This window comes from Dromiciops gliroides, chromosome 3, assembly GCF_019393635.1.
Source record: "Dromiciops gliroides isolate mDroGli1 chromosome 3, mDroGli1.pri, whole genome shotgun sequence".
NCBI lineage: Eukaryota > Metazoa > Chordata > Mammalia > Microbiotheria > Microbiotheriidae > Dromiciops > Dromiciops gliroides.
In genome coordinates this window covers 122099433-122125926 of record NC_057863.1, presented here as the reverse complement: position 1 = coordinate 122125926, position 26494 = coordinate 122099433, and the positions used below count along the sequence as shown (strand labels likewise).

Here is a 26494-nt window from a genome sequence, read left to right as displayed (position 1 = left end):
TCTTGACTCTAGGGCTGGTACTCTCATCCACTGCGCTGCCTAGCTCCCCAAAAATGTTTAATCTGGTATAATTTAAGACAAAAAAAGGCGTGAAAGAAAATTCTACTGGTCTTATATTGGCATGCAATTTAGGTTATATTATATATACTTGGCTGCTTGTTGATTCATGTATTTATTTTACTGTACTTCTATTAATTTACTGATTATCTGAAATTGAAAATGTACAGGGTCAAGAGAATTAGCATCTTGTACACAATTAAATGGCAACTGAGCCCACTTCTTCTTCTTCTTTTTATTTTGAAGGGTAATGAGGGTTAAGTGACTTGCCTAGGGTCACACAGCTAGTAAGTGTCAAGTGTCTGAGGCTGGATTTGAACTCATGTCCTCCTGAATCCAAGGCCAGTGCTTTATCCACTGTACCACCTAGCTGCCCCTAAGCTCATCTACTTCTTGGAGCCTTCCATGAAGCTAGTTGTTAAGTGCCCTCCCTCTCCTGTCTCAATTTTTCATTGCACACATATGTATATCTTGCCCTGCCCTCCCCCCCAACCAAAAAAAAAAGTTCCTTGAGGCCAAGGATTGTTTTGTATTTCAATCTCCAGTTTCTAGCACAGTACTTCTTATATAGTAGGTATTTAATAAGCATTTAATTGAAATGAATTGCTTGCTAGGATGATTCATACAATGGCCTTGTGATAATCTAAAATATATTAAATTATAAATTTACAGTGCCTGGACATTTTTCTAAAAAACTGATGAACAGAAACACAAATACTTATGACATATACTTTAATGTAAATTAAACAATTATAAAAACTTCCCTTTTAGCCTAGATCATAAATAATCTACTAGAAATTATTCTGTATCAAAACAGATTAAAAATAAGTATGAAATATTATACTCTATGTAGCTTAATAATTATAGTGAAATCAGCTAGCACAATTCAACTTTAAAAATATGGCTAAAAAAAAATTTGAAAACAATCATTTCAAAGGTACAAAGAACATGATTAGCATTAAAATGTTTCTCCAGAGTAAGTCCTTTCAAAGTGATTGTCAAGATTTGAAGTTCTTCCAAAAAATTATGTCCTTTTTGTCTTCAGTGTTTTAAGCCATTCAGATGGTCCTTTTTTGGTCTGTAAAGTAAAAGAATACGAAAAGTGTGGTCAACTGGATCAGCTAGGAGTTTATAAATAACTCATATATAGCTAGGTTTTTCATGAAATTGTCAAGTTCTGACAGAGTAGTAATTATTTGCTTTTCTTAACTTACAAGTACTGACGATTAATGGCAAAGAGTTATACTTACATAAGAAGAAGAAAAACTAATATCGACATTTAACAGTAAGCTAACTGTGTAACATTCTACAGAGGTCTGTGTTTTCTGGATCTATTTCTTTCTTTTTTGTTGGTGAGGCAATTGGGGTTAAGTGACTTGCCCAGGCTCACACAGCTAGTGCCAAATTTGAACTCAGGTCCTTCTGAATCCAGGGCTGGTGCTTTATCCATTGCGCCACCTAGCTGCCCCTGGATCTATTTATTTCTCACTGAGAATTATATGTAAGGATAAAAGTTACATCTAGAGGTGATAATCCTAAAGCATTTTATCAATTTCTTACTCATCAAACTTAACAGTCCCCTTTTATTTTTATTTATTTATTTATTTTGTTTTTGTGGGGCAATGGGGGTTAAGTGACTTGCCCAGGGTCACACAGCTAGTAAGTGTCAAGTGTCTGAGGCCGGATTTGAACTCAGGCACTCCGGAATCCAAGGCAAGTGCTTTATCCACTGCGCCACCTAGCCGCCCCTATTTTTATTTATTTTTAACAGCTCCCTTTTAAATCTGGGATCAAATCCAGCCTGCCTTATTGGACATTTAAAACCCCAAACAATATGACTCCAAAGCAGCTAGGTGGGGTAATGAACAGTGCTGGATTTGGAGTCAGGAAGACTCAAGTGCAAATCCTGCCTCATAGACCCTGGAGAAATCAGCTACCTTCTCCAGGCTGTAATTCTCTCCTATATGGTAACCGCCTTGGCGATCTCCATTGTCCTACCTCTAAATGTATGACCTTTCCATCCTTATATAATCCTCCCCCTATGAACTCTTTATATACAACATCTCACCTCTTATCTTGGTGCCTGCATCTGTGTACAACATTACTTCCTCTCATGTTCTCTATATTCCAATTAAACTGGTTTGGGGTAGATGACATTCCATCTGTGTCTTTTCACAGGTTTTATTTTCTGTGCCTTTGATACACTTCTTCTTCCTTAATGCTATTGTTCAGATCCTTAAGGCTCATTTTCAGGTTCAGCTCAGGTGGTGTCTCCTCTGGAGGTCATATATAACTTCCCCAATTGTTAACATCTCCCCCAATTCACTGTATGCTTATTTGTACATAGTCTTTTTTTTTAATTGGATCTTTTAAAAAATTGATCTGCAAATCTGTATTTCACTCACTTGTAGACTACAAGCTCTTTGAGGGCAAGGACTGTCACATTTTTGTATTTTCAGCTCCCAGCACAGTGACTGGAACATAGGCATAAAATAAATGTTGGATTAATCGACAACTATAGATAAATCCTTTTATTTTTCAATCATTAACTCTGTGTTACATTCTCTGAATCAGCTGTAATCACCCTTCTCTTCTCTTCAAGTCCTCAGCTATCCTCAGCTATCAGTGCCTCCCCAACCCAAACTTTAGCAGACAACCTAGCCAATCAGTGCTGTCTTTGATGAGCTTCCTAAAGCATTTCATCAATCTCCTGCTCATTAAACTCAGCAACTCTCTATTAACTTTAGGATCAAATACAAACTGCCCTATTGGACATTTGAAACGCAAAGCTGCCCAGAGGTAGTTGGTGGTACAGTGAAGAGAGTTCTCTGCTTGGAATCTTTCTGCCTCTTTAGTCACTTTGAATTTTGTCAGGGGCTAGTCTCTACTGGCTTCTGTAGGGAATATCTGAGCTGGACCTGCTGCTACTTTCTTGAACTTCTAAGTGATATATTATTCTAGGATCTCAGTGGCAGCTCTGGCTGGGGCCCTGCAAGCTTTTAATGCTCTCAAATTGGTCTAATCCAGGGCAAAGCCAGACTGATACTTTTCCCCTTTTCCCCCTGTCCTGTCCTGTTCCCTCCCCCAAGTTGAGGTCTCCAAATTCTAGTTTGGGTCTGAGCAACATGTCTGTGGGCTTGTTCTATCTGGAGTTCCAGTAGATTGTGGCTAAGTCTAACAGAACTGAAAGTTTTCCTTTCATCTGGGATCCCTGCCCTGGTTATTACTTTGCAGACTTCAGAATGGGCAGGAGCTGAGAACCTGCTCTGCTCCTGGGGTCTGAGCCACATAGATGGTGCCTGCTTCTGAACGAGCTCTTTGCTTGGTACACATGACCTAGGGTCTGTGACCCTAGGAATGCCTTACTCTGGAATGCCACCCCTAGGCACAGGTTTCTTCCTCTCTTCCCCCTGGATCTATTACCCGGAGCTGGGTAGTGACAGAGCTGCTAGCTGGTAACTATTCCAGAAATCTGCACTAGTTTTGGCCTTCTATGCTGGATTTGGGACCTCTTCTTGTCCTAGTGTACAGCCTTTCCTTGTACTGGAATGTTCCAGTGGGTGCTCCTAGCTAGAGCCTGTTGCCTAATGTTCACACATCTCTTTTTCATTATGCCAACTTGGGCTGGAAAAATGACTTCACAGTTATTTTTTTCCTTGGATTCCAAATAATGAAATCCAAGTCTGGTGTGTTTTCTAGGTTTATGCAGAGTACTTGGGTGGATGGGGGAATTGTTGGAGGGAGACTCACTGTAATTCTTCCTGCTACTATGCCATGTTGGCTTTGTCTCCAACAAGCATTTATTTTTTCTCTCTTCTACCAGACCCACCATTGAAAAAAAGAAAGAGGAAAAACCCCTTTATTACAAGTATTTATAGTCAAACAAAATGTTGACTGACTCCAACTTGGGTGGGAGAATGCAGCAGTTACATTTTGATTAGATATTACTACCTCCTTCTAAAAATACCCAGAGTTCAGGGCAGCTAGGTGGCACAGTGGATGGAGCACTGGCCCTGGATTCAGGAGGACCTGAGTTCAAATCCGGCCTCAGACACTTAACAATTACTAGCTGTGTGACCCCGGGCAAGTCACTTAACCCCAACTGCCTAACCAAAACCAAACCAAAAAAACCTCCAGAGTTGTTTATAGTAAACTTATTATTTTAGGTGCTTTGATCACTAGGTTGCCAGCTATCCTTGCAGGATCCTTGAACAACAACAAGGCAGTCCCTTCTGTCTCTAGCTTTTGACTGCTGAAGGAGCTAAGTCTTAATTAGGCCTTGATTGGTGCATAATGTAGTGCTAGTACCTCTTAAAATGACAACTCCCCCCCAATATGCATAGAGTATGAAAAGCATAATGAAACAAGTCAGATATACTATCAACTGACTTTTATCTTGATAACCCTTTGGGTTATTTGAATATTAATGTGTCTTTTTACTTTCTATTTACAATGAGATGGTGACTTATGTAATACATTCTTTCTTTGATATATCTCTGCAGCTGTAAAAAACTTTAACTGGGAAAGGTTCACTTTTTGAACATGTTTTTCCCTCTTTCCCTACCTAGTTCACTGCTTCTGACTATTTAAGAATATCACAAAATCCAATATACAGAACTTTTTTCTTAGACATAACATCTCTAAATTAGATTTTTTTTTTTTGCTGGGCAAAAGGGAGCTGGTTAAGGGAGTTGCCTCAAATTAGATTTTATACATGGCAATTTTTTTTCGTTTGTTTTTGTGTGTGTGTGTGTGTGTGTGTGTGTGCGCCAATGGGGGTTAAGTGACTTGCCCAGGGTCACACAGCTAGTGTCAAGGTTCTGAGGCCAGATTTGAACCCTGGTCCTCCTGACTCCAGGGCCAGTGCTTTATCTATTGCACCACCTAGCTGCCCCTCCCAAATTAGATTTTAACAGTAAGTAACAATTTATGCTAGGTGAAGTGAAAAAGGATAATAGCTTAATTTTGTTAACATTTTTGCATGATTATTTTATTAATTGTAGTTTTATAAAGGGACATTATAAATCTATTAAGTTTACAGGTAGGGGCAGCTAGGTGGTGCAATGGATGGAGCATCGGCCCTGGAGTCAGGAGGACCTGAGTGAGTTCAAATCCAGCCTCAGACACTTAACACTTACTAGCTGTGTGACCCTGGGCAAGTCACTTAACCCCAACTGCCTCACCAAAACACTTAGATGATATAGATCTAGAGCTGGAAAGAAGCTTGTGGCTGTTTGGTCATTTCAGTCATGTCTGAATCTTCCTGATCCTATTCTGGTTTTCTTGGGAAAGATAGTGGAGTGATTTGCTATTGCCTTTTCCCAGTTTATTTTATAGATGAGGTACTGAAGCAAATAGGGTGAAGTGACTTGCCCATGGTCACACAGTCAGTAAGTGTCTGAGGCAGGATTTGAACTCAGAAACTTGACTCCACCACCACCAGCACCATCACCATCACCATCACCATATTTAGACCACATAGCTCTACATCTGGAAGGAACTTTACAGGCTACTTAGTCCAAATCTTTTATTTTACAGATGAAAAAACTAATGCACAGAGAGAGGCAAAATGACTGGTCCCAGATCACACAGGAAGGGTCCCAGAGATAAGATTTGAATCCAGGTCCTTTGACTCCAAATCCAGCATTTTACACCTCATTTTGCTGTTCTTCCAAGTACAAAAGCGTTTAAAGATAAAAGAAGCTATTATTTAGTGGAGAGAAGCATTCTAATAACTAGAAAAACACATTCATGTTCTTTTTAATATTTTATAGGTGCCTTATTTTTTTTTATATGACAGTCCTTTCCTTCACTATATCCTCTTCCAAGTAACAATGAATTCTCTTCTGTAACAAAGAAAAAGTTTAGCAAACTGACAAAACAAGAATAACTGTGTCAGGCAAGTATGTCTAACAATCCTCTCCTGTAGCACCCTGTCTCTTCAAAGTGGGCATTATTTCTTCTCTAGGACCAAAACTGATCATTATAGTTAATCTGAGTCTGGCTGCCTTTGAACTTAATCTTAATTTATATTATAGTCATTGTGTATGCTTCCCTCCTGGTTCTTATCCCTCTTTGTATCAGTTTAATACACATCTTCCCATGTTTTCCTGAATTCTTCTTATTTGCCATTTTTCATGGCACAGTGGTATTCGCCAATCAGTGGGCACTCCCCCACCCCTTCTATACTTTTTTCTTGCCACAAAAAAAAATGCTATTTGAACAAATTAAGCAGAAAGGGCAGAGACATTTCTTTTTTGTTTTCTAATGCCTCCCACTTAGGATAGTGTTTTGCACATAGTAGGTTCTTTTGTTTTGTTTTTGCAGGGCAATGGAGATTAAGTGACGTGCCCAGGGTCACGTGTCTAAGGCTGGATTTGAACTCAGGTCCTCCTGAATCCAGGGCCGGTGCCTTATCCACTGTGCCACCTAGCTGCACCACATAGTGGGTTCTTTTTTTTTTTTTAGTCAGGCATTTGGGGTTAAGTGACTTGCCCGGGGTCACACAGCTAGTAAGTGTTAAGTATCTGAGGCCAGATTTGAACTTAGGTACTCCTGAATCCAGGGCCGGTGCTCTATCCACTGGGCCACCTAGCTGCCCCAGTTTTTTTTTTTTGTTTGTTTGTTTCACATAGTAGGTTCTTAAAGAATGTTTACTGAACTTAATTTAATCAAATAAAATAAAGTGATTAACATCTCCTGTGTGCAAGGTACCATACCAAGGACAGCTCATCAATCTCTACCCAGTTGGATGAAATATCATGATCATGATAGATGAAAGATCTGATGAAAGCTCTTTCATGGTGAAAGATCATGAAACTCTTTTGTTCTGACTATGTGCCCATCCAGCAACCTTCTGATGACTATTTTGTTTTTTCAAATAGTTTATAACCCCTACATTTCAATATTTTACAAAACACAACATAGGTGCTTTGTGAATGCAAATAATTAACCTGCAGGCATAAAATGAAAAAAAATATTTCAGATATCCTGATATTAGGGCATAAATATTCATGTCACTGGAAATTAATAAATTAATTTTCTGGTACAAATTAAATCTGTATGAATTTCAATAAGTAACTCAAACTTGGGTCACCCATGAGTAAGCAGAATATTGAAATTTTGGAGCTGAGAGGCCAGACCCTAGAATCTTGGCCACCTTACCCCTTTTTTTTTTTTTTTTGCGAGGCAATGGGGGTTAAGTGACTTGCCCAGGGTCACACAGCTAGTAAGTGTCAAGTGTCTGAGGCCGGATTTGAACTCAGGTACTCCTGAATCCAGGGCCGGTGCTTTATCCACTGCGCCACCTAGCCGCCCCCCACCTTACCCTTTTTAAAGTCTGGCTTGAAACAAAAGGTCAGCCTTAACCAGTATATTATTATAACAAGTTAATCTCAGAGTTCAATTCTGCCCAATAATTGAAAGCTTTCCTCAGTCAAATTTTTGTAAAAATAAGAAGCAAAATGGTTAGTTTCTTGTTCTATTAGCAAATGTTAATAAATGAGTGGCAAAGTGGCCAAAGGTCAGGCAGAAAGGAAGAAGAGAAGATAAAACAATGGAAAACTCATACTGGATAATATGTTCTTATCAACAGAGAAACAGAGTAGAAAACCTTTTACTATATCAATATATTTCTACTTAATGTTAAGGTTAAGGTTATATAGCTTTATTTGTTTCTCCTCCTAGATAATCTTCTAAATTATTCCTGAACCTTACTATCATTGGAATTGGTTCAAAGAGGGAATAACATACATATTCAATTGGCTATAGAAACCTATCTTACCCTACAAGAAAGTAGGAGGAGAAGGGGATAAGGAAGGAGGGAGATGCTCATAGAAAGGACAGCAGATTAAGAGAGATAATAATCAGAAGCAAAACACTTTTGAGAAGGCATAGGGTAAAAGGAAAGAGAGAACAGAAGAATAGATGGAGGGAAATATAGTTAGCAGTTTGTTTTTTTTTTGTAGGGCAATGAGGTTTAAGTGACTTGCCCAGGGTCACACAGCTAGTAAGTGTCAAGTGTCTGAGATCGGATTTGAACTCAGATCCTTCTGAATCCAGGGCCAGTGCTTTATCCACTGCGCCACCTAGCTGCCCCCAGTTAGCAGTTTGAAAAACTTTTTGAGCAAGTTTCTCTGATAAAAGCTTCATCTCTCAAAGATATAGAGAAATGAGTCAAATTTATAAAAATAAGAGCCAGTCTCCAAATGATAAATGATTAAAATAAATGTGAACAGTGAGTTTTTAGATGAAATAATCAAAACTATCTATAGTCATATGAAAAAATGCTCTAAATCATTATTAATTGAAGGAATGCAAATTAAAACAATTCTGAGGTACCACTTCACATCTACCTGACTGGCTAATAGGACAGAAAAGGAAAATTATATATGTTGGTTGGGATGTGGGAAAATTAAGAGACTAATGCACTATTGGTGGAATTGTGAACGGATTGAACCATTATGAGCAATTTGGAATTATGCTGAAAGGGCTATAAAACCATGCATACTCTTTGACATAGCAAAACCACTAGTAGGTCTGTATACCAAAAGAGAGGGAAAAAAAAAACAAAACAAAAAGGAAAACAACCTGTATATACAAAAATATTTATAGCAGCCCTTTTTCTGGTAGCAAAGAATTGGAAATTGAGGGGATGCTTATCAAATGGGTAATGGCTGAACAAGTTGTAGTATATGATTGTGATGGAATACTATTCTGCTATAAGAAATGATGAGCTAAATACTCTTCAGAAAACCCTGGAAAGACTACATAAGCTGATGCAAAGTGAAATGAGTAGAAGCAGGAGAACATTATACACAGTAATAGCAGTATTGTGTGATGATCAACTATGAGCGACTCAGCTGTTCTCAGCAATACAATGATCCAAGACAACTCTGAAGGACTTATGATGAAAAATGCTATCCATTCCCAGATGGATGGTAGGGAGGGAAGAAAAAAATTTGGAACTCATTTTAAAAAATGAATGTTGAAAATTATTTTTACATGAATTGGGGAAAAATAAAATGCTAAATTTTAAAAAGAAAACTATTATGCATTCCTCTTTAATTTCTGTATCATTCAAAATCAAAGATGATCAAGACAGAGGAAATAAAATAAGTATTTTTAGAAAAGGATTTTTCACCAGACATACAAAAAGTTATAGATGAAGGACCATAAGATGGAGGCTGGCCATTTGCTACCTCCCAGAACAAATGGGTCTAACCTAACTCATGAAAGGTTTAGTGTTATTGGAAGGCACTCAGACCTTCTCAACTGAGCCACTTTGGCCAAATCATTCAGAACTAGGGTATAATCCAGGCTCTATAGTGCCAAATGAGGTAGTAAAGTTCAGCAGTAATAGATAATTCCAGTTTGGGTTTGGTTACCTGGATGTCTTCAGACACACCAGCACTGGAATGTCTGGTGAAGCAGAGGCAGCAGACATGAAATGAGTATATGAAGAGTATAAGAGATAAAAATCAATCTGATAAGCCCAAATCAGGACCACAGAAGATCAGGGTTAAGAAGGGTGGGGAAAGTTCATCAAATTGCAGCTTTAGAGTATGATCTAGTGTGGGGCCAGAGGGGCATGTAGAGACCGAGGGGAGAACCAGTTTCTTAAACATCAAGCTGTACCTGGTGGTATTTCTTCCACTAAGCATCTCTACTGCTAGGCATGTCTTTGTCCCCACAGGGATCCCTGGCATTTAGATTGCTGAAAAGAAAAACTTCCTAATTTTGAGGGTTATTATACATTCAAACAGATTACTGAAGAAAGTTCTAGAATCTCTTTTGTTATGTTGGGGAAGATGTGGGAAAATTGGGACACTAATACATTGTTGGTGGAGTTGTGGACTCATACAACCATTCTGAAGAGCAATTTGGAACTATGCCCAAAGGACTATAAAACTGCAAATACCCTTCGATCCGGCAGTGCCACTACTAGGTTTGTATCCCAAAGAGATCATAAAAAAGGGAAAAGGACCTACATGTACAAAAATATCTATAGCAGCTCTTTTCGTGGTAGCAAAGAATTGGAAATTGAGGGGATGCCCATCAATTGGGGAATGGCTAAACAAGTTGTGGTATATGAATGTAACAGAATACTATTGTGCTGTAAGAAATGATGAGTGGAATCTCTTTTGTTAACATATTTAAAAGTAAGATAAATGGGGATAATAATAGCACTTATCTCCCAGGATTGTTTTGAGGATCAAATGATGTAATGACTGTAAAGTGCTTATCACAGGGCCAGGCACATGGTAAGTACTACATAAATGTTAGCTATTATTATTATTATTAACTGATGAGGAAACTGAAGGAAACAGAGGTGAAATGACTTGCCCAGGGTCATCTAGCTAGTAGTGTCTGAGGTTAGATTTGAACTCAGATCTTACTGACTCAAAGCCCAATATCTATCCAACATGCTACCTATGCTGTCTATGGTCAAATATTTGAAGATGTGATAGTTATTTTGATATATTTGAAGGGATGCTATTTAGAACTAGGCTTAGACTTACTTACTTTCTGTAGATAAGAACTAGAACCAGTAAGTAGAAGTTTCAAGGCAGAGTATTTTGGTTCAAATATAAGTCAGAATTTTCTTTTTTTGTTTTTTTTTTAAATAATTTTTTATTGACATTTTCTTTTTCTTACAGCGACTATAGTATCCCATCTATCCTCTCTCCTTCCCCAAGAGTCATCTCATATGACAAATAGTGTGGTTGGTTTTTTTTTTTTTTTAACAGAGGGGAAAAATCAGCATAACTGATGAATACATTGAGAAAGTTGGAAAATATGTGCAATCTATCACACCTCTGGACTCCTGACATCTGTTAGGCAGGTTGAGGATCTCTTCTCCTATCTCTTCATTTGAGTCCTTCTTCATCTTTATAATGATGTTACATTTACTTTTTTTTTTTTTGTGGGGCAATAGGGGTTAAGTGACTTGCCCGGGGTCACACAGCTAGCAAGTGTCAAGTGAATGAGGCAGGATTTGAACTCAGGTACTCCTGACTCCAGGGCCGGTGCTTTATCCACTGCGCCATCTAGCTGCCCCTTTACATTTACTTTTGATTCTTTTGGTGTGTTCTTTTCATTTACATTGTTGAAGTTCCTGTGCACACTGTTTTCTTGGCTCTGCTTACTTCAGTTTGCATTAGTTCATACAGATCTTTCCATGCTTCACTGTATTCATCACACGAATCATTTTTTACAATGATCAGTGATGCATTTGATGACATTTATGTACCACAATTTGTTTAGCAATTCCCCATTTGATGGGCATCTACACGGTTTCCAATTCCTAGCTATCACAAAAAGTACTGCTATAATTATTTTTGGCATATATGGGGACTTTTTTTTCCCCTTTTTATTACTGATTCCTTGGGGCATAAGCCCAGTAACAGTCTCTGGTTTAAAGAATATGGACTTTTTATTCACTTTATTTGCATAATTCTAAACTGTTTTCCAAAATGCTTGTACCCCTTCACAGCTCTGCTAGTAATGTGTGCTTATTTTCCTATAACCTCTCCAACATTAACTATTACCATTTTTGGTCATTTTTGCCAACTTGCTGGGTATGAGATGAAACTTCAGGGTTGGTTTTTTTTTTTTTTTTTGGCAGGGCAATGAGGGTTAAGTGACTTGCCCAGGGTCACACAGCTAGTAAATGTCAAGTGTCTAAGGCTGGATTTGAACTCAGGTCCTCCTGAATTCAGGGCCAGTGCTTAATCCACTGCACCACCTAGCTGCCCCATGGGTTGTTTTGACTGTATTTCTTTTATTATTATTATTTTTTTTTTCAGGGAAATGAGGGTTAAGTGCCTTGCCCAGGGTCACACAGCTAGTAAGTGTCAAGTGTCTGAGGCTGGATTTGAACTCAGGTCCTCCTGAATCCAGGGCTGCCCCTTTATCTACTGCGCCATGCAGCTGTCCCTATTTCTTTTATTATTAATGATATGGAACATTCTTTTTTTCATGTGGTTGTGAATACTTTGCAGTTCTCCTTTTGTTTAGATCCTGTTAGCATTTATCCATTGGGAATTGACTATTAGTTTTAAATATATTATTTATTCATCTTGGATAACAAATCCTTATAGAAGAAATTTGATACAAAGATTGTTTTCCCCTCACTTGACAACTTCCCTTCTTATCCTAGATGTATTAATGTTGTCTGTGCAGAAGCTTTTCAGTTCCAAGTAATCAAAGTTATTTATTTTATCTTTTGTAACTACTTATATTTCTTGTTTGGGTAAGAACACATTTCTTACCCATGGCTGTGAGAGATATATAATCTTTTTGTCTTCTTTTATTTTATAGTATAATGTTTAATAGTAATGCCAAAAATCCTTTTTATATTGTGGTGTAAGTTGTTAGTCAAAGCCTAATTTCTGCCAGACTGCTTTCCAGTTTTCCCAGTAATTTTTAAAAAACTAAATAGGAGGGGGCAGCTAGGTGGCGCAGTGGATAGAGCACCAGCCCTGGAGTCAGGAGTACCTGAGTTCAAATCTGACCTCAGACACTTAACACTTACTAGCTGTGTGACCCTGGGCAAGTCACTTAACCCTCATTGCCCCGCCTAAAAAAAAAATGTAATTGGGAGATATTTAACAAAATAAATAAATAATAAAATATAGATATCACATTAAACAAAAACAAACTAAATAGGGAGTTATTCCATAGGTAACATATTTCCCACTTTATCGAACATTGAGTTATAGTATTTCTAAATCTCCCTTGTCTAATTTGTTCCAATGATCTCTCTATTTTTTAACCAATACCAGATGATTTTGAAGACTGCTGTTTTATAATATAGTTTGAGGTCTGGAAGTGCTATTCTCTCCTTTGTCCTTTACTTCTTTTCATCATTTCCATAGATAATGTCTTTGTTTTTAAAATGTGTTTCTTGTAAGTGAAAGATTGTAGGGTTTTTTTTTTTTTTTGGCAGGGCAATGGGGGTTAAGTGACTTGCCCAGGGTCACACAGCTAGTACGTGTTAAGTGTCTGAGGCCAGATTTGAACTCAGGTACTCCTGAATCCAGGGCCAGTGCTTTATCCACTGCGCCACCTAGCCACCCCCGGGTTTTGTTTTCTTATTGAATTTGTCCCTTTTTTTCTTTTTATTGAAATGTTTAATCCATTCACATTTACAGTTATGAGTTAAGATTTATATATTTCTCCATCTATAAATTTTTTTAAAGTCATGACTTTTTTGCCTTCTGCTGTAAACATAATATTTTTTCCCCCTTCACTTACTTTGGTCTATTTTTCTTTTTCTTTCTTTTTTTTTTTTTTAGTGAGGCAATTGGGGTTGAGTGACTTGCCCAGGGTCACACAGCTAGTACGTGTTAAGTGTCTGAGGCCAGATTTGAACTCAGGTACTCCTGACTCCAGGGTCGGTGCTCTATCCACTGCGCCACCTAGCTGCCCCTCTTTGGTCTATTTTTAAGGTGACCCTGTTCCTACTGGTGTTCTTGCCCTCATCCCTGATCCCTTCTTGTTCTGTTATCCCTTTCCCTTTAGGATTTTGTTTTTTAATTCCTTTCTTCTTGCTTTTATCTGGTTATATATTTCTACCTCTTCTTTTTTCCTCAGTCTGGCAGATTTCCCCCCTTACTCTCCTCCCCTTCAGTTAGTCCTGTTCCTTATGGTTTTTTTTTAAATGATGCCTCTTTTGAAAAGGGATTTCTTACATTATCTTCATTATCCTTCTCTTTACTCTAGAGTCTCATTCTCTGATTCATGGCCCTGTAACCATCTGGTCAGTCTCCCTCTCTTTTCTCTGTATTTTTCATATTATTAAAGCTTCCAAGTTATCCATTCTATTCTCTGCCCTGTAGGAACTGTCACTGCCTTGTAGGGCTTACTCCATGGATTCCTCCTTTCTCTTTTGTCTCCCTCAGAACAGTGCCAATTATTGCAGGTGTCACAGATAACCCTGCCCCAGGCCACGGTAAGGCACCTCTCCCCTTCCTTGGTGAAGTTCCCCCCACCTCCATTTGCCTGGTGTGGTAAGATTATTGGAATCTGGCTGACTCATTGGGAGGGGCCACACTTGGCCTGCCCTGAAGTGACATAGGCTACTGATGTCAGAAGGAGTCAATCTCTCTCCATAGGCAGTTTTTGAAGGACCTCCCCTTTTGGGGGCAGAAGATTAAATGCTTGCTGAGGGGAGCCTGAGTCTTTTCTGGAGTTTCCTTCTTTCTGGTGGTGCAAGCAGCAGGAGTAGATGCCTCAGGTCATGAGTTAACACAAAAGCCCTACTTTCTTTTGAATTAGCTTAACTGGAAGCAAGTTGGGGATTGTATAGACTTAGGTTAGAGCTTGGAGGATTATCCGTATTTCTTTTTCCCTATCCCCTTATCTTTGATTTTTTTTTTTTTTTTGGTGAGGCAATTGGGGTTAAGTGACTTGCCCAGGGTCACAAAGCTAGTAAATGTTTGATTCCGGATTTGAACTCAGGTCCTCCTGAATCCAGGGCTAGTGCTCTATCCACTGCGCCACCTAGCTGCCCTCTTATTTTTGATTTTTATTAATTTCATCTTTGCTGTTTATTTTATTCCCAATTAATAAAATCTGATCTGTTTGTGGAAAAGAGGCTATAAGGCTCCTTTCTTATTGGCCTGGGAGAAACATCTAAAAAGGCAGTTCAGAGGGGAGGGAGCTTCGGAACTAGAGTTCCCTCATTATTTCCGGGACCCCAGTATTATGGTGAGCCACTCAATTAACTCTCCAGATATTAAATTTGGCCCTCACACTGGAACTCTCCTCCCTGGATCCATGTTTTCCTAAGTCTCCAGGTGCCAGTTACTCCCAGGGGTTCCTGCTCACACTCCTCATAGGACAAGTAGACTTCAGGCACCAAAATCTCCAGGCCTCATCCATTGTAAAGTCCTCATCTCCCGTTACCAATAGGAGCATTCATTAGTGGAACCTCTTCCCACCTCCAAAGTTAAGACCTGCCTCCTTTCCTCCCCCTTTCAATTTTTCTTCTCCTCTCTCACCCATCCCTCCTATAGATTCTGCTCTTTCTGAAACCACAAAAGTCACCTTCCCTTCATTCTATTGATGTGACCTTGGTGCACCACTGACTCCTCTTTATTCTCCTATATTTCTCCACTCCTTTCATGTACCCTCCAATATTGTAAAGTAGTCCCACAAAAGAAGTATTCACCTATAGGCAAGGTGCTTGTCCATAAAGTATGCCAGGTTCTCTACATAATATCCCATCTGCCTCGACCAGATTTCTGCCTTCACTCCTATCTTCTCATATAACATTTAGAGAGAAGTTTCTAACTGATCTTTCTATTGTCAATCTTTTGCTACTGCTGTCTACATTTATTCATTCCTCCTGCATTTCTGTCTGTGGAGTTTAAGATACAAATCATCTCTTCAGTTCTGGTTTTCATTCTTTCTTTTTCTTTTTTTTTTGGTGAGAAAATTGGGGTTAAATGACTTGCCCAGGGTCACACAGCAAGTAAGTGTTAAGTGTCTGAGGCCACATTTGAACTCAGGTCCTCCTGAATCCAGGGCCAGTGCTTTATCCACTGCCCCAAATGTCCTTTCTTTTTTTTTTTTATAATTTTTTTTTCTGGGCAATGGGGGTTAAGTGACTTGCCCAGGGTCACACAGCTAGTATGTGTCAAGTGTCTGAGGCTGGATTTGAACTCAGGTACTCCTGAATTCAGGGCCGGTGCTTTATCCACTGTGCCACCTAGCTGCCCCTATGTCCTTTTCTTTTAAGGAAATTTGAAGGTCTTTTTCTTTGTAGAACTTGTCCCTGAATTGAAATGTTAAATTTAACCCACTATGTATCTTGGGATCTTGCAGCATTGTTCTCTTTCTCTCTTTTTCCTGGAGATGATTTGTGAATTCTTTAATTTCCAGTTTTGTTTTTTATATTTAGAAGTTCTGGGCAGTTCTCTTCTATTATTTCCTTCATTATGGCATTAAGGTTTTTTGTCCTGTCATGTTCTTCTGGGAGTTGTATGATCCTTAGATTGTCTCTGGATTCTTAGATTCAGTTTTCAAAATCTATGTTTTGCTTGCATAGTGAGCATATTTTCTTTTAAAGTTCTTATTTTTTGTTTCTCTTTTTTTTTGGATTGTCTTTTACTTCTATTTGCATTCCTTCCAAAAAAAATTTCATTTATTTATTTATTTTGTTGTGGGGCAATGAGGGCTAAATGACTTGCCCAGGGTCACACAACTAGAAAGTGTCAATTGTCTGAGGTCAGATTTGAACTCAGGTCCTCCTGAATCCAGGGCCAGTGCTTTATCTACTGCACCACCTAGCTGCCCCTATTTGCATTCCTTTTTTTTTTTAAAAATAAAAGTATTTTATTATTTTCCAGTTACATGTAGAGATAGCCCTCAGTATGCATTCCTTTTTTTTGGGGGGGGGGCAGGGTAATGAGGGTTAAGTGATTTGCCCAGGATCAGACAGCCAGTAAATGTCAAGTGTTTGAGGTCCGACCTAGACTCAGGTCCTCATGAATCCAAGGCCGGTGCTTTATCCACTGTGCTACCTAGCTCCCCCTGCATTCCTTTTTTTTTTTTTTTTGCGGGGCAATGGGGGTTAAGTGACTTGCCCAGGGTCACACAGCTGGTAAGTGTCAAGTGTCTGAGGCCGGATTTGAACTCAGGTACACCTGAATCCAGGGCCGGTGCTTTATCTACTGTGCCACCTAGCTGCCCCCCTCCCCCTGCATTCCTTTTTAAAAAATTTCTGTAGCATTTAATTTTTTACAATTATATGTAAAGACAGTTTGCAATATTCATTTTTTGAAAGATTTTGAGTTCCACCAGAACATTATATACAATAACAGCAAAACTATGTGATGATCAACTGTGAAGGATTTGGCTCTTGACTTAGCAATGTAAGGAACCAGGGCAATTCCAAAAGACTTATAATGGAAAATGCGCTCCACATCCAGGAAAAAAGAACTATGGAGTCTAAATGAACATCAAAGTATACTATTTTTTACTTTATTTGTTATTTTTTCTTTCTTGTGGGTTTTCTCTTTTGTTCTGATTCTTCTTTTACAACATAGCTAATATGGAAATATTATAACATGGTTGTACATATATTACTTAGATCTGATTGCTTGCTGTCTTGGGGCCAGGGGAGAGAAGGGGGAAAAATTTGTAACTCAAAATCTTACAAAAATGACTGTTTAAAGCAATCTGTACATGTAATTGGAAAAATAAGATAAAAATACCATCAAAAATGGGAAAAAAAGAAAGATTTTGAGTTTTTCCTCTCTCCCCAAGATGGTAAGCAAGCTGATATAGATTATACATGTATAATAATGTAAAACATTTCCATATAAGTCATATTGTAAAAGAAGAAATAGAACAAAAGGAAAAAAACATGAAAAAAGGTGAAAATAGTGTTGTTTTTTCAAGATAATAAACATTTTTTATTTATAGTTTTGGCTTCCAATTTTTATCACTCTTACCCTCCCTCCCCTCCCCCCTCTTTGAGGTGACAAACAATCAGATATGGGTTATACATATATGATTATGTAAAACATCACCATATTTGTCATTTTGTACAAGAAAACTTGATTAAAAGAAAAAAATGAAAGAAAGTGAAAAATAGCATGCTTCAGCCTGTTCTTTTGGTATCAGTTCTTTTTTTGGAGGTGGATAGTATATTTCATCGATAGTCCTTTGGGATTATCTTGGATCACCGTATTGTTGAGAATAGTCAAGTCATTCACAGTTCTCCATCAAACAATATTGCTGTATCTGTGTACAATGTTCTCTTGGTTCTGTTCAAACCAGTGTGTTCTGATCTGCATTCAGACTCCATCAAGTCTTTCTCTGGATGTGGATAGCATTTTCCACCACAAGTCTCTTGAATTGTCTTGCTGAGAAGACCTAAGCCAATCATAATAAGTGATCATTGCCCAGTATTACTGTTATTTTGTACAATGTTCTAGATCTGCTCACTTCATTCAGCATCAGTTCATGTAAGGCTTCCTAGGTTTTTCTGAAATCCATCTGCTCCTCATTTCTTTCTCTTTCTTTCTTTTTTTTTGTGGGGCAATGAGGGTTAAGTGACTTGCCTAGGGTCACACAACTAGTGTCAAGTGTCCAAGACTGGATTTGAACTCAGGTCCTCCTGAATTCAGGGCCAATGCTTTATCCACTGAGCTACCTAGCTGCCCCCCTCATTTCTTATAGCATAACAGCTTTCCATTACATTCATATACCACAACTTGTTCAGCCATTCCCCAATTGAGGGGCATCCCCTCAATTTCCAATTCTTTGCCACCACAAAAATTGCTGCTATAAATATTTTTATACAAGTGGGTCCTTTCCTTTTTTTAAAGATCTCTTTGGGATATAGAAGAGAATAGTGGAATTGCTGGTCAAAGGGTATGCAGAGCCCCATAGCCCTTTGGGCATAGTTCCAAATTGTTCTCCAGAATGGTTGGATCAGTTCTGTGTATTTGCATTCCTAATCTATTGTTCTCTGTTTTGTTTCTTTGGTGAGGCTTGCCATTGCACAAATTCAAGTTTTTCTATTCTGCTCATTATTTTTGCTGTGGAGGACATAAATTCTGTTTCCATAATTTAAATTTCTTTTTTAAATCACTCAGGAACAGTGTATTGGGGTTCTGTGGTCTCCTTAACTTCCACAGGGTCTTCTGTTTCATCAAGTATTGTATAATTTTTCTTCATTTTGCAGTATTCATTCCTAGATGCTTGAAATAATTTACTAGATTTGGAGACCATATTTCCCTCTGTTGTTACTGGTTTCCCTGTTGATTTATCTATTTACATTCAAAGTCTTTGAGATTTCTTCTTCCTCTAATCTTTGATACTTTTGGTCCTCCTTGTGCCCCTCCACCCTCTTTTCCTTATTACTCACTTCTGACTCCCTTCTCTTTGACTGTGGTTTCTTGGGGGCTACATCTCAAAGCATCTCAGCCTTCCCTTATACTGTGCAATTCACAGTTTACCAGCCTAGGTCTCTGCCCCAGCTGACTTTTGGGTGTTCAACTGGCCCTCACTGGATGCTGTGCTCGCTCTTCCCTTAGCCTTGGTAGAGTACTGTTTAGCTACCTAAATGAATAGTGACCTGTCCCCATTCCCTCTGTTCCATAGTTCTACAGCCTGGCACTAGCAGTTTAGATCTTTGCAGTGTTGGTGCTTCTGTGTCACAGCCCCTGACAGGCTATGGTCGAGCTGGTTGTCAGGGCCCGAGAGAACTTCCACAGTCTGGAGCCAAAGTCTCTGTGGCATTGGAAAGAGGAAGGGGGACTAGAGTGGAGGGGTGGGTTCTGATGTAGGCTTCTGTTGTGTCCTTGGGTCTACTAATGTGGCCTTGTTGCTAGTAGTGTGGGAAGTAGGTGAGGGCTGCTGAATGAACTCAGGGTCAATGAGCATTAGTTCCTAGGTTTGTTTTTTGTTTTGTTTTGTTTTTTTGTTTTTGTGAGGCAGTGGGGTTTAAGTGACTTGCCCAGGGTCACACAGATAGTAAGTGTCAAGTGTCTGAGGCTGGATTTGAACTCAGGTACCCCTGAATCCAGGGCTGGTGCTTTATCCACTGTGCCATCTAGCTGTCCCTGGTTTTTTTTTTTAAACTTTGTTTTGGATTCTTTGTGTCTGAGACCATGGAAACAGCTGAAGTTGTTTTATCTTTGGTGCATGATTTCTGTTTTGGGGAGGTTTGAGAGGTTGTGGGGATTGAAGGTAATATCTAGTCTGCCTGCCATCTTGTTGCTCATGTGACCTGAAAATAAGGGAGAACTTTCTTTCTAATGATTAGAGCCAACCAAAAATGGAATGGATTGCCCTAAGCAGGTAGTGAGTTCCCTATTACAGAAGACCTTTAAGTAGAGATTGGATAGATACCTATTAAGGATATTATATTATTTATTTATCTATCTATTCATTTATTCATTTTTGTGGGGCAGTGAGGGTTAAGTGATTTGCCCAGGGTCACACAACTAGAAAGTGTTACATGTCTGAGGCTGGATTTGAACTCAGGTCCTCCTGAATCCAGGGCTGGTGCTTTATCCACTGCACCATCTAACTGCCTCCTATTAAGGATATTATAGAAAGGATTTCTATATGGGTTTGGACTAGATGACTTCTTTTAGCACATTATACTAACAGGTAAAAGGGCTTGATTTTATCCCCAGCTTTACCACAAATTAACTGTATGACCATGGGCAAGTCAATCAGTCTCATTGGACTTCGGGTATCTCTGACATGAAACAAAAGGACTCCTATGAGTTGGACTTCTATGAGTTGATATGATATTGCCTAGTGCTTCGGGAAGGAGGAGAGATGGTCTTCTGCAAAGCAATTCCTGTGAGGTCTTTCCTAGGGTTATGAAGGTCAACATAGTTTAGCTAAACTTGGAAAACACTGTAGGAAAAAATACAGGCCTAAGAATATATATCCTCCTATCTTTGTCTTCCCTGTCACCCTTGTCCTTTTCTCATTTTTAAACTGACTTACTTTCTCATTCTCATTATTTCTAAATTCTCAGCTTTTTCTTCTCTACTCCATTCTTTCCTCCTCTCATTGGCTACCTCACCATTTTTGTCTGATTTTTGCCCAAAAAGTGTCCTACTTTAATCATTAAGGCATTTACATTTATATGCAGTGTATTTAGTTTCATAATCTTAGAAGTAAGCAACTTATGCCATTTCCCAAATGAAGCAAAATCTTATTTATTCTAAAAAAACCCTACTTGCTTTCCTCTATAACCAGTAGCAATGACAGACTCTAGATTTGGGGTAACTTCTGCATATTGTTTTGAAAATGTTAGGAGATCTCAATATACAAGACACAAGCACCAGTAGCAAGGCAGGCAACAGAGCACACGCCTGCATAGCACTTGAAGGATTAGAGAGAGTTATTCAAAGGCAGGATAGGATATCCAAAGTTCCTTTCAACTCTAAGATTCTGAGGTGTATTAAAAAAAATATACAACAACCAAAATACAGCAAGTGTAAGGAGAAATAAATTTAAGAGTTTGAAGTAAATTCTATTTATATGACAGTGCATATGACAAACATATAAGTTATTTCTTACTGTACTTACAAACACCGTTGGTTTGGGTGTAAATATATTTTCTTCATTTTCTTTGGGTAGATAAACAGGATGTGTCTCAGTCATAATTTTTGTCTCATTTTTAGGAGCAGGTAATTTATCCCCACAGTGCTTGCTATGCATATTAATTAGAGTCTGTTTCATTACTGCCAATTCCTGTTGAGTAATAGAACAAGAAAATATGAAACAATTGAAAAGTGCGATTATGTAAATCTATCATTAATTCAATCAAAAGCATTTATTTTAAAACTTAACACTAGGATAAAAACATGAAGAAAATATATTACATAAATGGGGAAATAATACAAAAAATATAAGCCAATATAGGATTGTAGAATCTTATGAGCTGAAAGGGACCTTAGGAATCTTGTAGTCCAACCCCTAAGCTGAAATGTGAAATACAGGCAGATGTACCTCATATATATATATATATATTTTTTTTTTTTTGGTGAGGCAATTGGGGGTATGTGACTTGCCCAGGGTCACACAGCTAGTAAGTGTTAAGTGTCCGAGGCCGGATTTCAACTCAGCTCCTCCTGACTCCAGGGCTGTGACACCCAGCTGCCCCTGTACCTCACATATTTTGTAAATTGTCAATACCTAATATAATGCAACTAAAATACAATCAATTTCTACTTAACTGTTTTTCTTCTGTGTTAACATTTAGTTCTTGAATGGTCTGGATTTGATTATTATGTTTTTATTTATCTGTGATAAAATAATGGGATTTAGCAGATACTCAGAGGCCCACCTGGAGATTAATCTAAACTGATTGAATTAAGTGAGAGTGATTGACTGCTGATTAGCTTACTTCAAGTTAACTAGATTGTAAGCACACCTGGCTGGTCCTTAAGAGGGTATTGTTCTAAGAAGACTTTGAACTTAACTTGAGACCACCTTCAAGTCCAGTGAACCAATGGATTTGGATGATGCTAACCAATCCAGCTTGAAGCAGTGTGTAAGTGCCCATGCTCTGGACCTATAAAAAGTTTCCACATACTCAGTTTGCAGGGAGTTTGTGACTGAAGCAGGCTCATGACAGAGGACATGAGGAAGAACCAGACCAGGCTGGAACTCAAGGTTAGATAGGCCTTTTCTTAACTTTCTGAACTCCATGTGAATACCTGGTATACTTTAATAAATGCTTAATGCCCAAAGACTGGTGCTAAAGCTTCTAATTTAAGGTGAGCACATAATTTAGATTTTAAACATCACAAGGAACATACATTTTTTTCCCTTCTGAATCATAGATGTAAAGCTCATAGAGACTTAAGTGGCCATCTGGTCAAATCCCTGTAAAGAATTAATTGTTATTTGAGGTTTTTATGCCTCGGCGCACATTGACCTGGGGCTCTGAAAACCGCATGGTGCTCCACCCACTGGTTGTAGCCATTGCCAGGGCTCTGGCACCTCACGTCATCACCACTCACTGATGCCTACATGGGCCTGGCAAAATTATAATGACTGGAAGCCTAGTGAGGGCAGTCATGTGACTGTCAGAGTGGCCATCCCATTGGCTGGGGCTGTGTGGGGTGTTTCTAGTTTTGGGGGAGGAGAATTGAGCATTGTAGGTGGAAGCTGGAAAGTGACAGGTGTTCTGCTGTGTATTTTCAGCTGATTCCTGGGCAGTGGTATTTTTTCAGGTATTATAATTTCCCTTTCCCCATTTTATTTCCTTTCCCTTGATCCTACTGATCCTGTTTGTGTTGTTGTTTTTTTTTTAAGTTCGTTCCTGTTAAAATAAATCTTGTTCTGTTTTGAGGGAGGCTGCCGGTCTTCTTCCTTGCCCCAATATTGCGGTGAGCTGCTTAGCTAGCACTTCCCAATTAAAAATTGGTCCCCACACCCCTAAGTTAACATTTGAGGCCCAGAAAAGTCAAGTGACTTGTTCAAGGGCATACAGGGACTAAGTAGCAGAATGAAGATGCGAACTCAGGTCTTGTTCTATTGCACCTCTGCATCCCTTTTCTTTTTTTGGTGAGGTAATTGGGTTTAAGTGACTTGCCCAGGGTCACACAGCTAGTTAAGTGTCAAGTGTCTGATGCTGGATTTGAACTCAGGTCCTCCCTGAGGTCCTCCTGGTGCTTCATCCACTGTGCCACCTAGCTACCCCTTGCATCCCTTCTTATTATGTTGGTTTTATTTTTTGTTTGTTTATTTCACTCTTAACTACTTGACTTATCAAAATGGTGGCAAGGTTTGGAAAAGAAAAGAGACAAGCTCTAAGTATTTCCAATTGGCTATTTATCTGTAAAAGGTTGCATAGGAGAGATTGATACTCCTAGCTCAAATGTGGTTTAGGGACTGCCTATGTATTTTTTCTTTTTTTAAAAAATAAAAGTATTTTATTATTTTCCAGTTACATGTAAGTATAGTTTTCAACATTGGTTTTCATATGATTTTTAGTTCCAAATTTTGCTCCCACCTTGCCTTCCCTCCCTCCTCCCCACAATGGAAAGCAATTTGATATTGGTTATATATGTACAATCACATTAAACATATTTCTGCATTAGTCATGTTTGAAAGAAGAATCAGAGCACAAGGGAAAAACCTCAAAAAAGAAGGGAAAAAAAAAACCAGCCCCAAAGTAGAAACAGTATGGTTCAATCTGCATTCATAACCCACAGTTCTTTTTTCTGGATGTTGAGAACATTTTCTATCATGAGTTCTTTGAAACTGTTTTGGATTGTTGCACTGATGAGAAGAGCCAAGAGTATCACCATTGTTCATCACATAATGTTGCTGTTACTGTGTACATTGTTCTCCTGGTTCTGTTCCTCTCAGTCAGTATCAGTTCATGTAAGTCCTTCCAGGTTTCTCTGAACTCCTCCTTTGTTTCTTTTCTTTCTTTCTTTTTTTTTTTTGGTGCCTGCTCATTGTTTCTTACAGTACAATAGTATTCCATTACATTCATATACCACGACTTGTTTAGCCATTTCCCCAATTGATGGGCATTCCCTCAATTTCTAATTATTTGCTACCACAAAGAGAGCTGCTATAGATATTTTTGTACACTATGTATTTTTTCTAATCCTGCTATCATTTCATCCTTCATTAACCTGGGCAACTGAGAGTTGGCTTTAGGAATTTTCTCTTGTAATTCAAAGAGTCTGTCCTGGACTTCTCTGAGGCTAGATTAACTTGCATTATTATACAATGACAAAGTTGGAAGGGACCTGAGAGGTCAATCAGGACCTAAACAAGAATCAACCATGTCTATAATCATTGCTAAAAAATAGTTACCCGTTCTCTCTATGAAGAATTCTAGTAAGGAGTGACCGTAGGCACCCCACTCCTATTTTGGGTAGCTTTAATTGTTGGTGAGTTCTTCAAACATCAGACCTAAATATGGCTCTACAACTTCCATTCAATGCGACTTGTTTTGTCCTCTGGCTGGAACAAGTCAAATTCTTCCTAATCACAGCAGTTCATGGGTTTTTGTGGTCAGAACTCAAGTGCTCTGTCTGAAAATGCTTAGCCATTGTGGAGGCTTCACAGTTCTAAGTAGAGCTAATGAAAGTCAGCACAGGCATAATAAGCCATGGTGGCTTACTGTCTGAAACAGAAAGAACTTCCTCTTTTTTAGCTTTAAATGCTGGAAGAAAGCTGTCATATACCCTTTTCTTCAGTTCCTTGAAATCATCTCTGTATGGCATATTCTCCAGTCTTCTTGACATCCTACTTGCTTTTTTTGAATTTGCTACAGCTTGCCCATGTGCTTCTTAAAATGTGATACCTAGAATTGAATACCTCAAAAACAGTCTAACCAGAGAAACATCTAGAAGAACTTTTATATCCCTTGTTCTAGACCCTATCCCTCTTTTAATTCAGTTAAGGCAGCATTAATTTTTGCTGATTACCATGTCACAATGTTGATTCACATTGGATTCACCAAAACTCTCAGATCTTGTTTCACAGAAACTGTTGGTCTAGCCACAACTCCTTTAGATTGTACTTGTGAAGTTGATTTTGTGAATCTAAGTATATAACTTTATACATATCCATATTAATTTTTTAAAGAAAGGCAGCGTTCTAGCCTTTAAGATCTTTTTTGGAATCCTGATGTATCAGTTATCCACCCCAGCTTTGTGAATGTGACAAGTATGGGTTCTACAGTTTCATTTAAATGCAAGGCTGATGACAGATCTCTAGGGGGTCAGTTTAATTTAATTCCAGTAGAGATGAAGCATTTCATTCAACCAGTTCTTAATCTACCTAACTGCACTATCACTTAGTCCATAGATTGTCCATAAGCACAGCATGAGAGACTTGCATTGTCAAATTCTTTGCTGAAATCTAAGTATACTATGTCTGTAGCATTTCCCTGATACACCAATCTAGTGTTCCTGTCAAAAGTTGAAATAAAGGCAGATCTTTGTCAGAAATATGTTAAGCTCACTGGACTCCCGTTTAGAGAATACCTTCTTCTGTTTTGAAAACTGGGGTAATAGTCGTCCTTTAGTTGTGTAGCACCTTTGCAAATCTCTAGGGTTAGATCTAGCTCTAACAGTGACTCAATGATCAAACCCATTGTACTTTTAGCAAACAAGGACAGAATATGTATGGGTCTGAGGACATTTAGATGATGTCTGATTATTTTCTCATGTTTCCCGAGGTTCTACTCTATTAGTTAAAAGAGATCTTGGTGGCCACAATCTTCACTTCTTCCCTAATACAGTTCTGGGCATACTATATCCTCTCATACTTATAGACACTCAAACTTCCAATGCTCATTGCACAGAGTTGCTGTTGAACAGATGGTTAACTCCAGCACATAGAATGATGACACACCTATCTGCTTCCCTATTTTCTTTTTCACTGATAGCAGTAGAGATGAATTCTTTTGCCTCCCCAGTCCTTCATTTCATCTCCATAATTAAGAAGCATCAGTGGTAAGGATCAAACGAGGGTAGTTTATTTCTGTTATAAACAGTAGCCACCATGGATTACTTTTATATACCTATACTATCATTAGTGAAATGAGCAGTTGTTTGGTTATTTGAATATTTGTTGGCATTGCCTTCCTTTAGGACTGGACCAGTAAACCGATCTTTTTCAATCCAGTGGCCACTGTTTTGTTTTCCAAATTTGCTGATATATTGAGTGCAGCACTTCAACAGCATCATCTTTTAGGGTTTTAAGTAGCTCAGCTGGAATTCCATCACCTCCAACAGCCTTATTGTTAGCAATGCTTCCAAAGGCCCACTTGACTTCATTCACCAGGATATCTGGCTCTAGATTAGTAACCATACAATTGTGGTTAGTCAGAAATGTCAAGCTCTTTCTTATATAGTTATTTTGTTTATTTTTGTCATTTCTTCCTAATCTCTTAACATTAATTCAAAGTGTGAAAGGCTTT

The 26494-nt window shown here is 38.5% G+C and overlaps 1 protein-coding gene across 1 annotated transcript in view; it reads right to left on the bottom strand.

The window, feature by feature from the left end:
- Positions 1-746: 746 nt before the first annotated feature.
- Positions 747-26494, bottom strand: part of PIBF1 (progesterone immunomodulatory binding factor 1) — a 276844-nt gene continuing 251096 nt past the window's right edge. The window contains 2 exon segments of the mRNA XM_043990666.1: positions 747-1135; positions 21127-21291. Of these exon segments, the coding sequence (XP_043846601.1) occupies positions 1082-1135; positions 21127-21291 (219 nt within the window). The 3' untranslated portion in view covers positions 747-1081.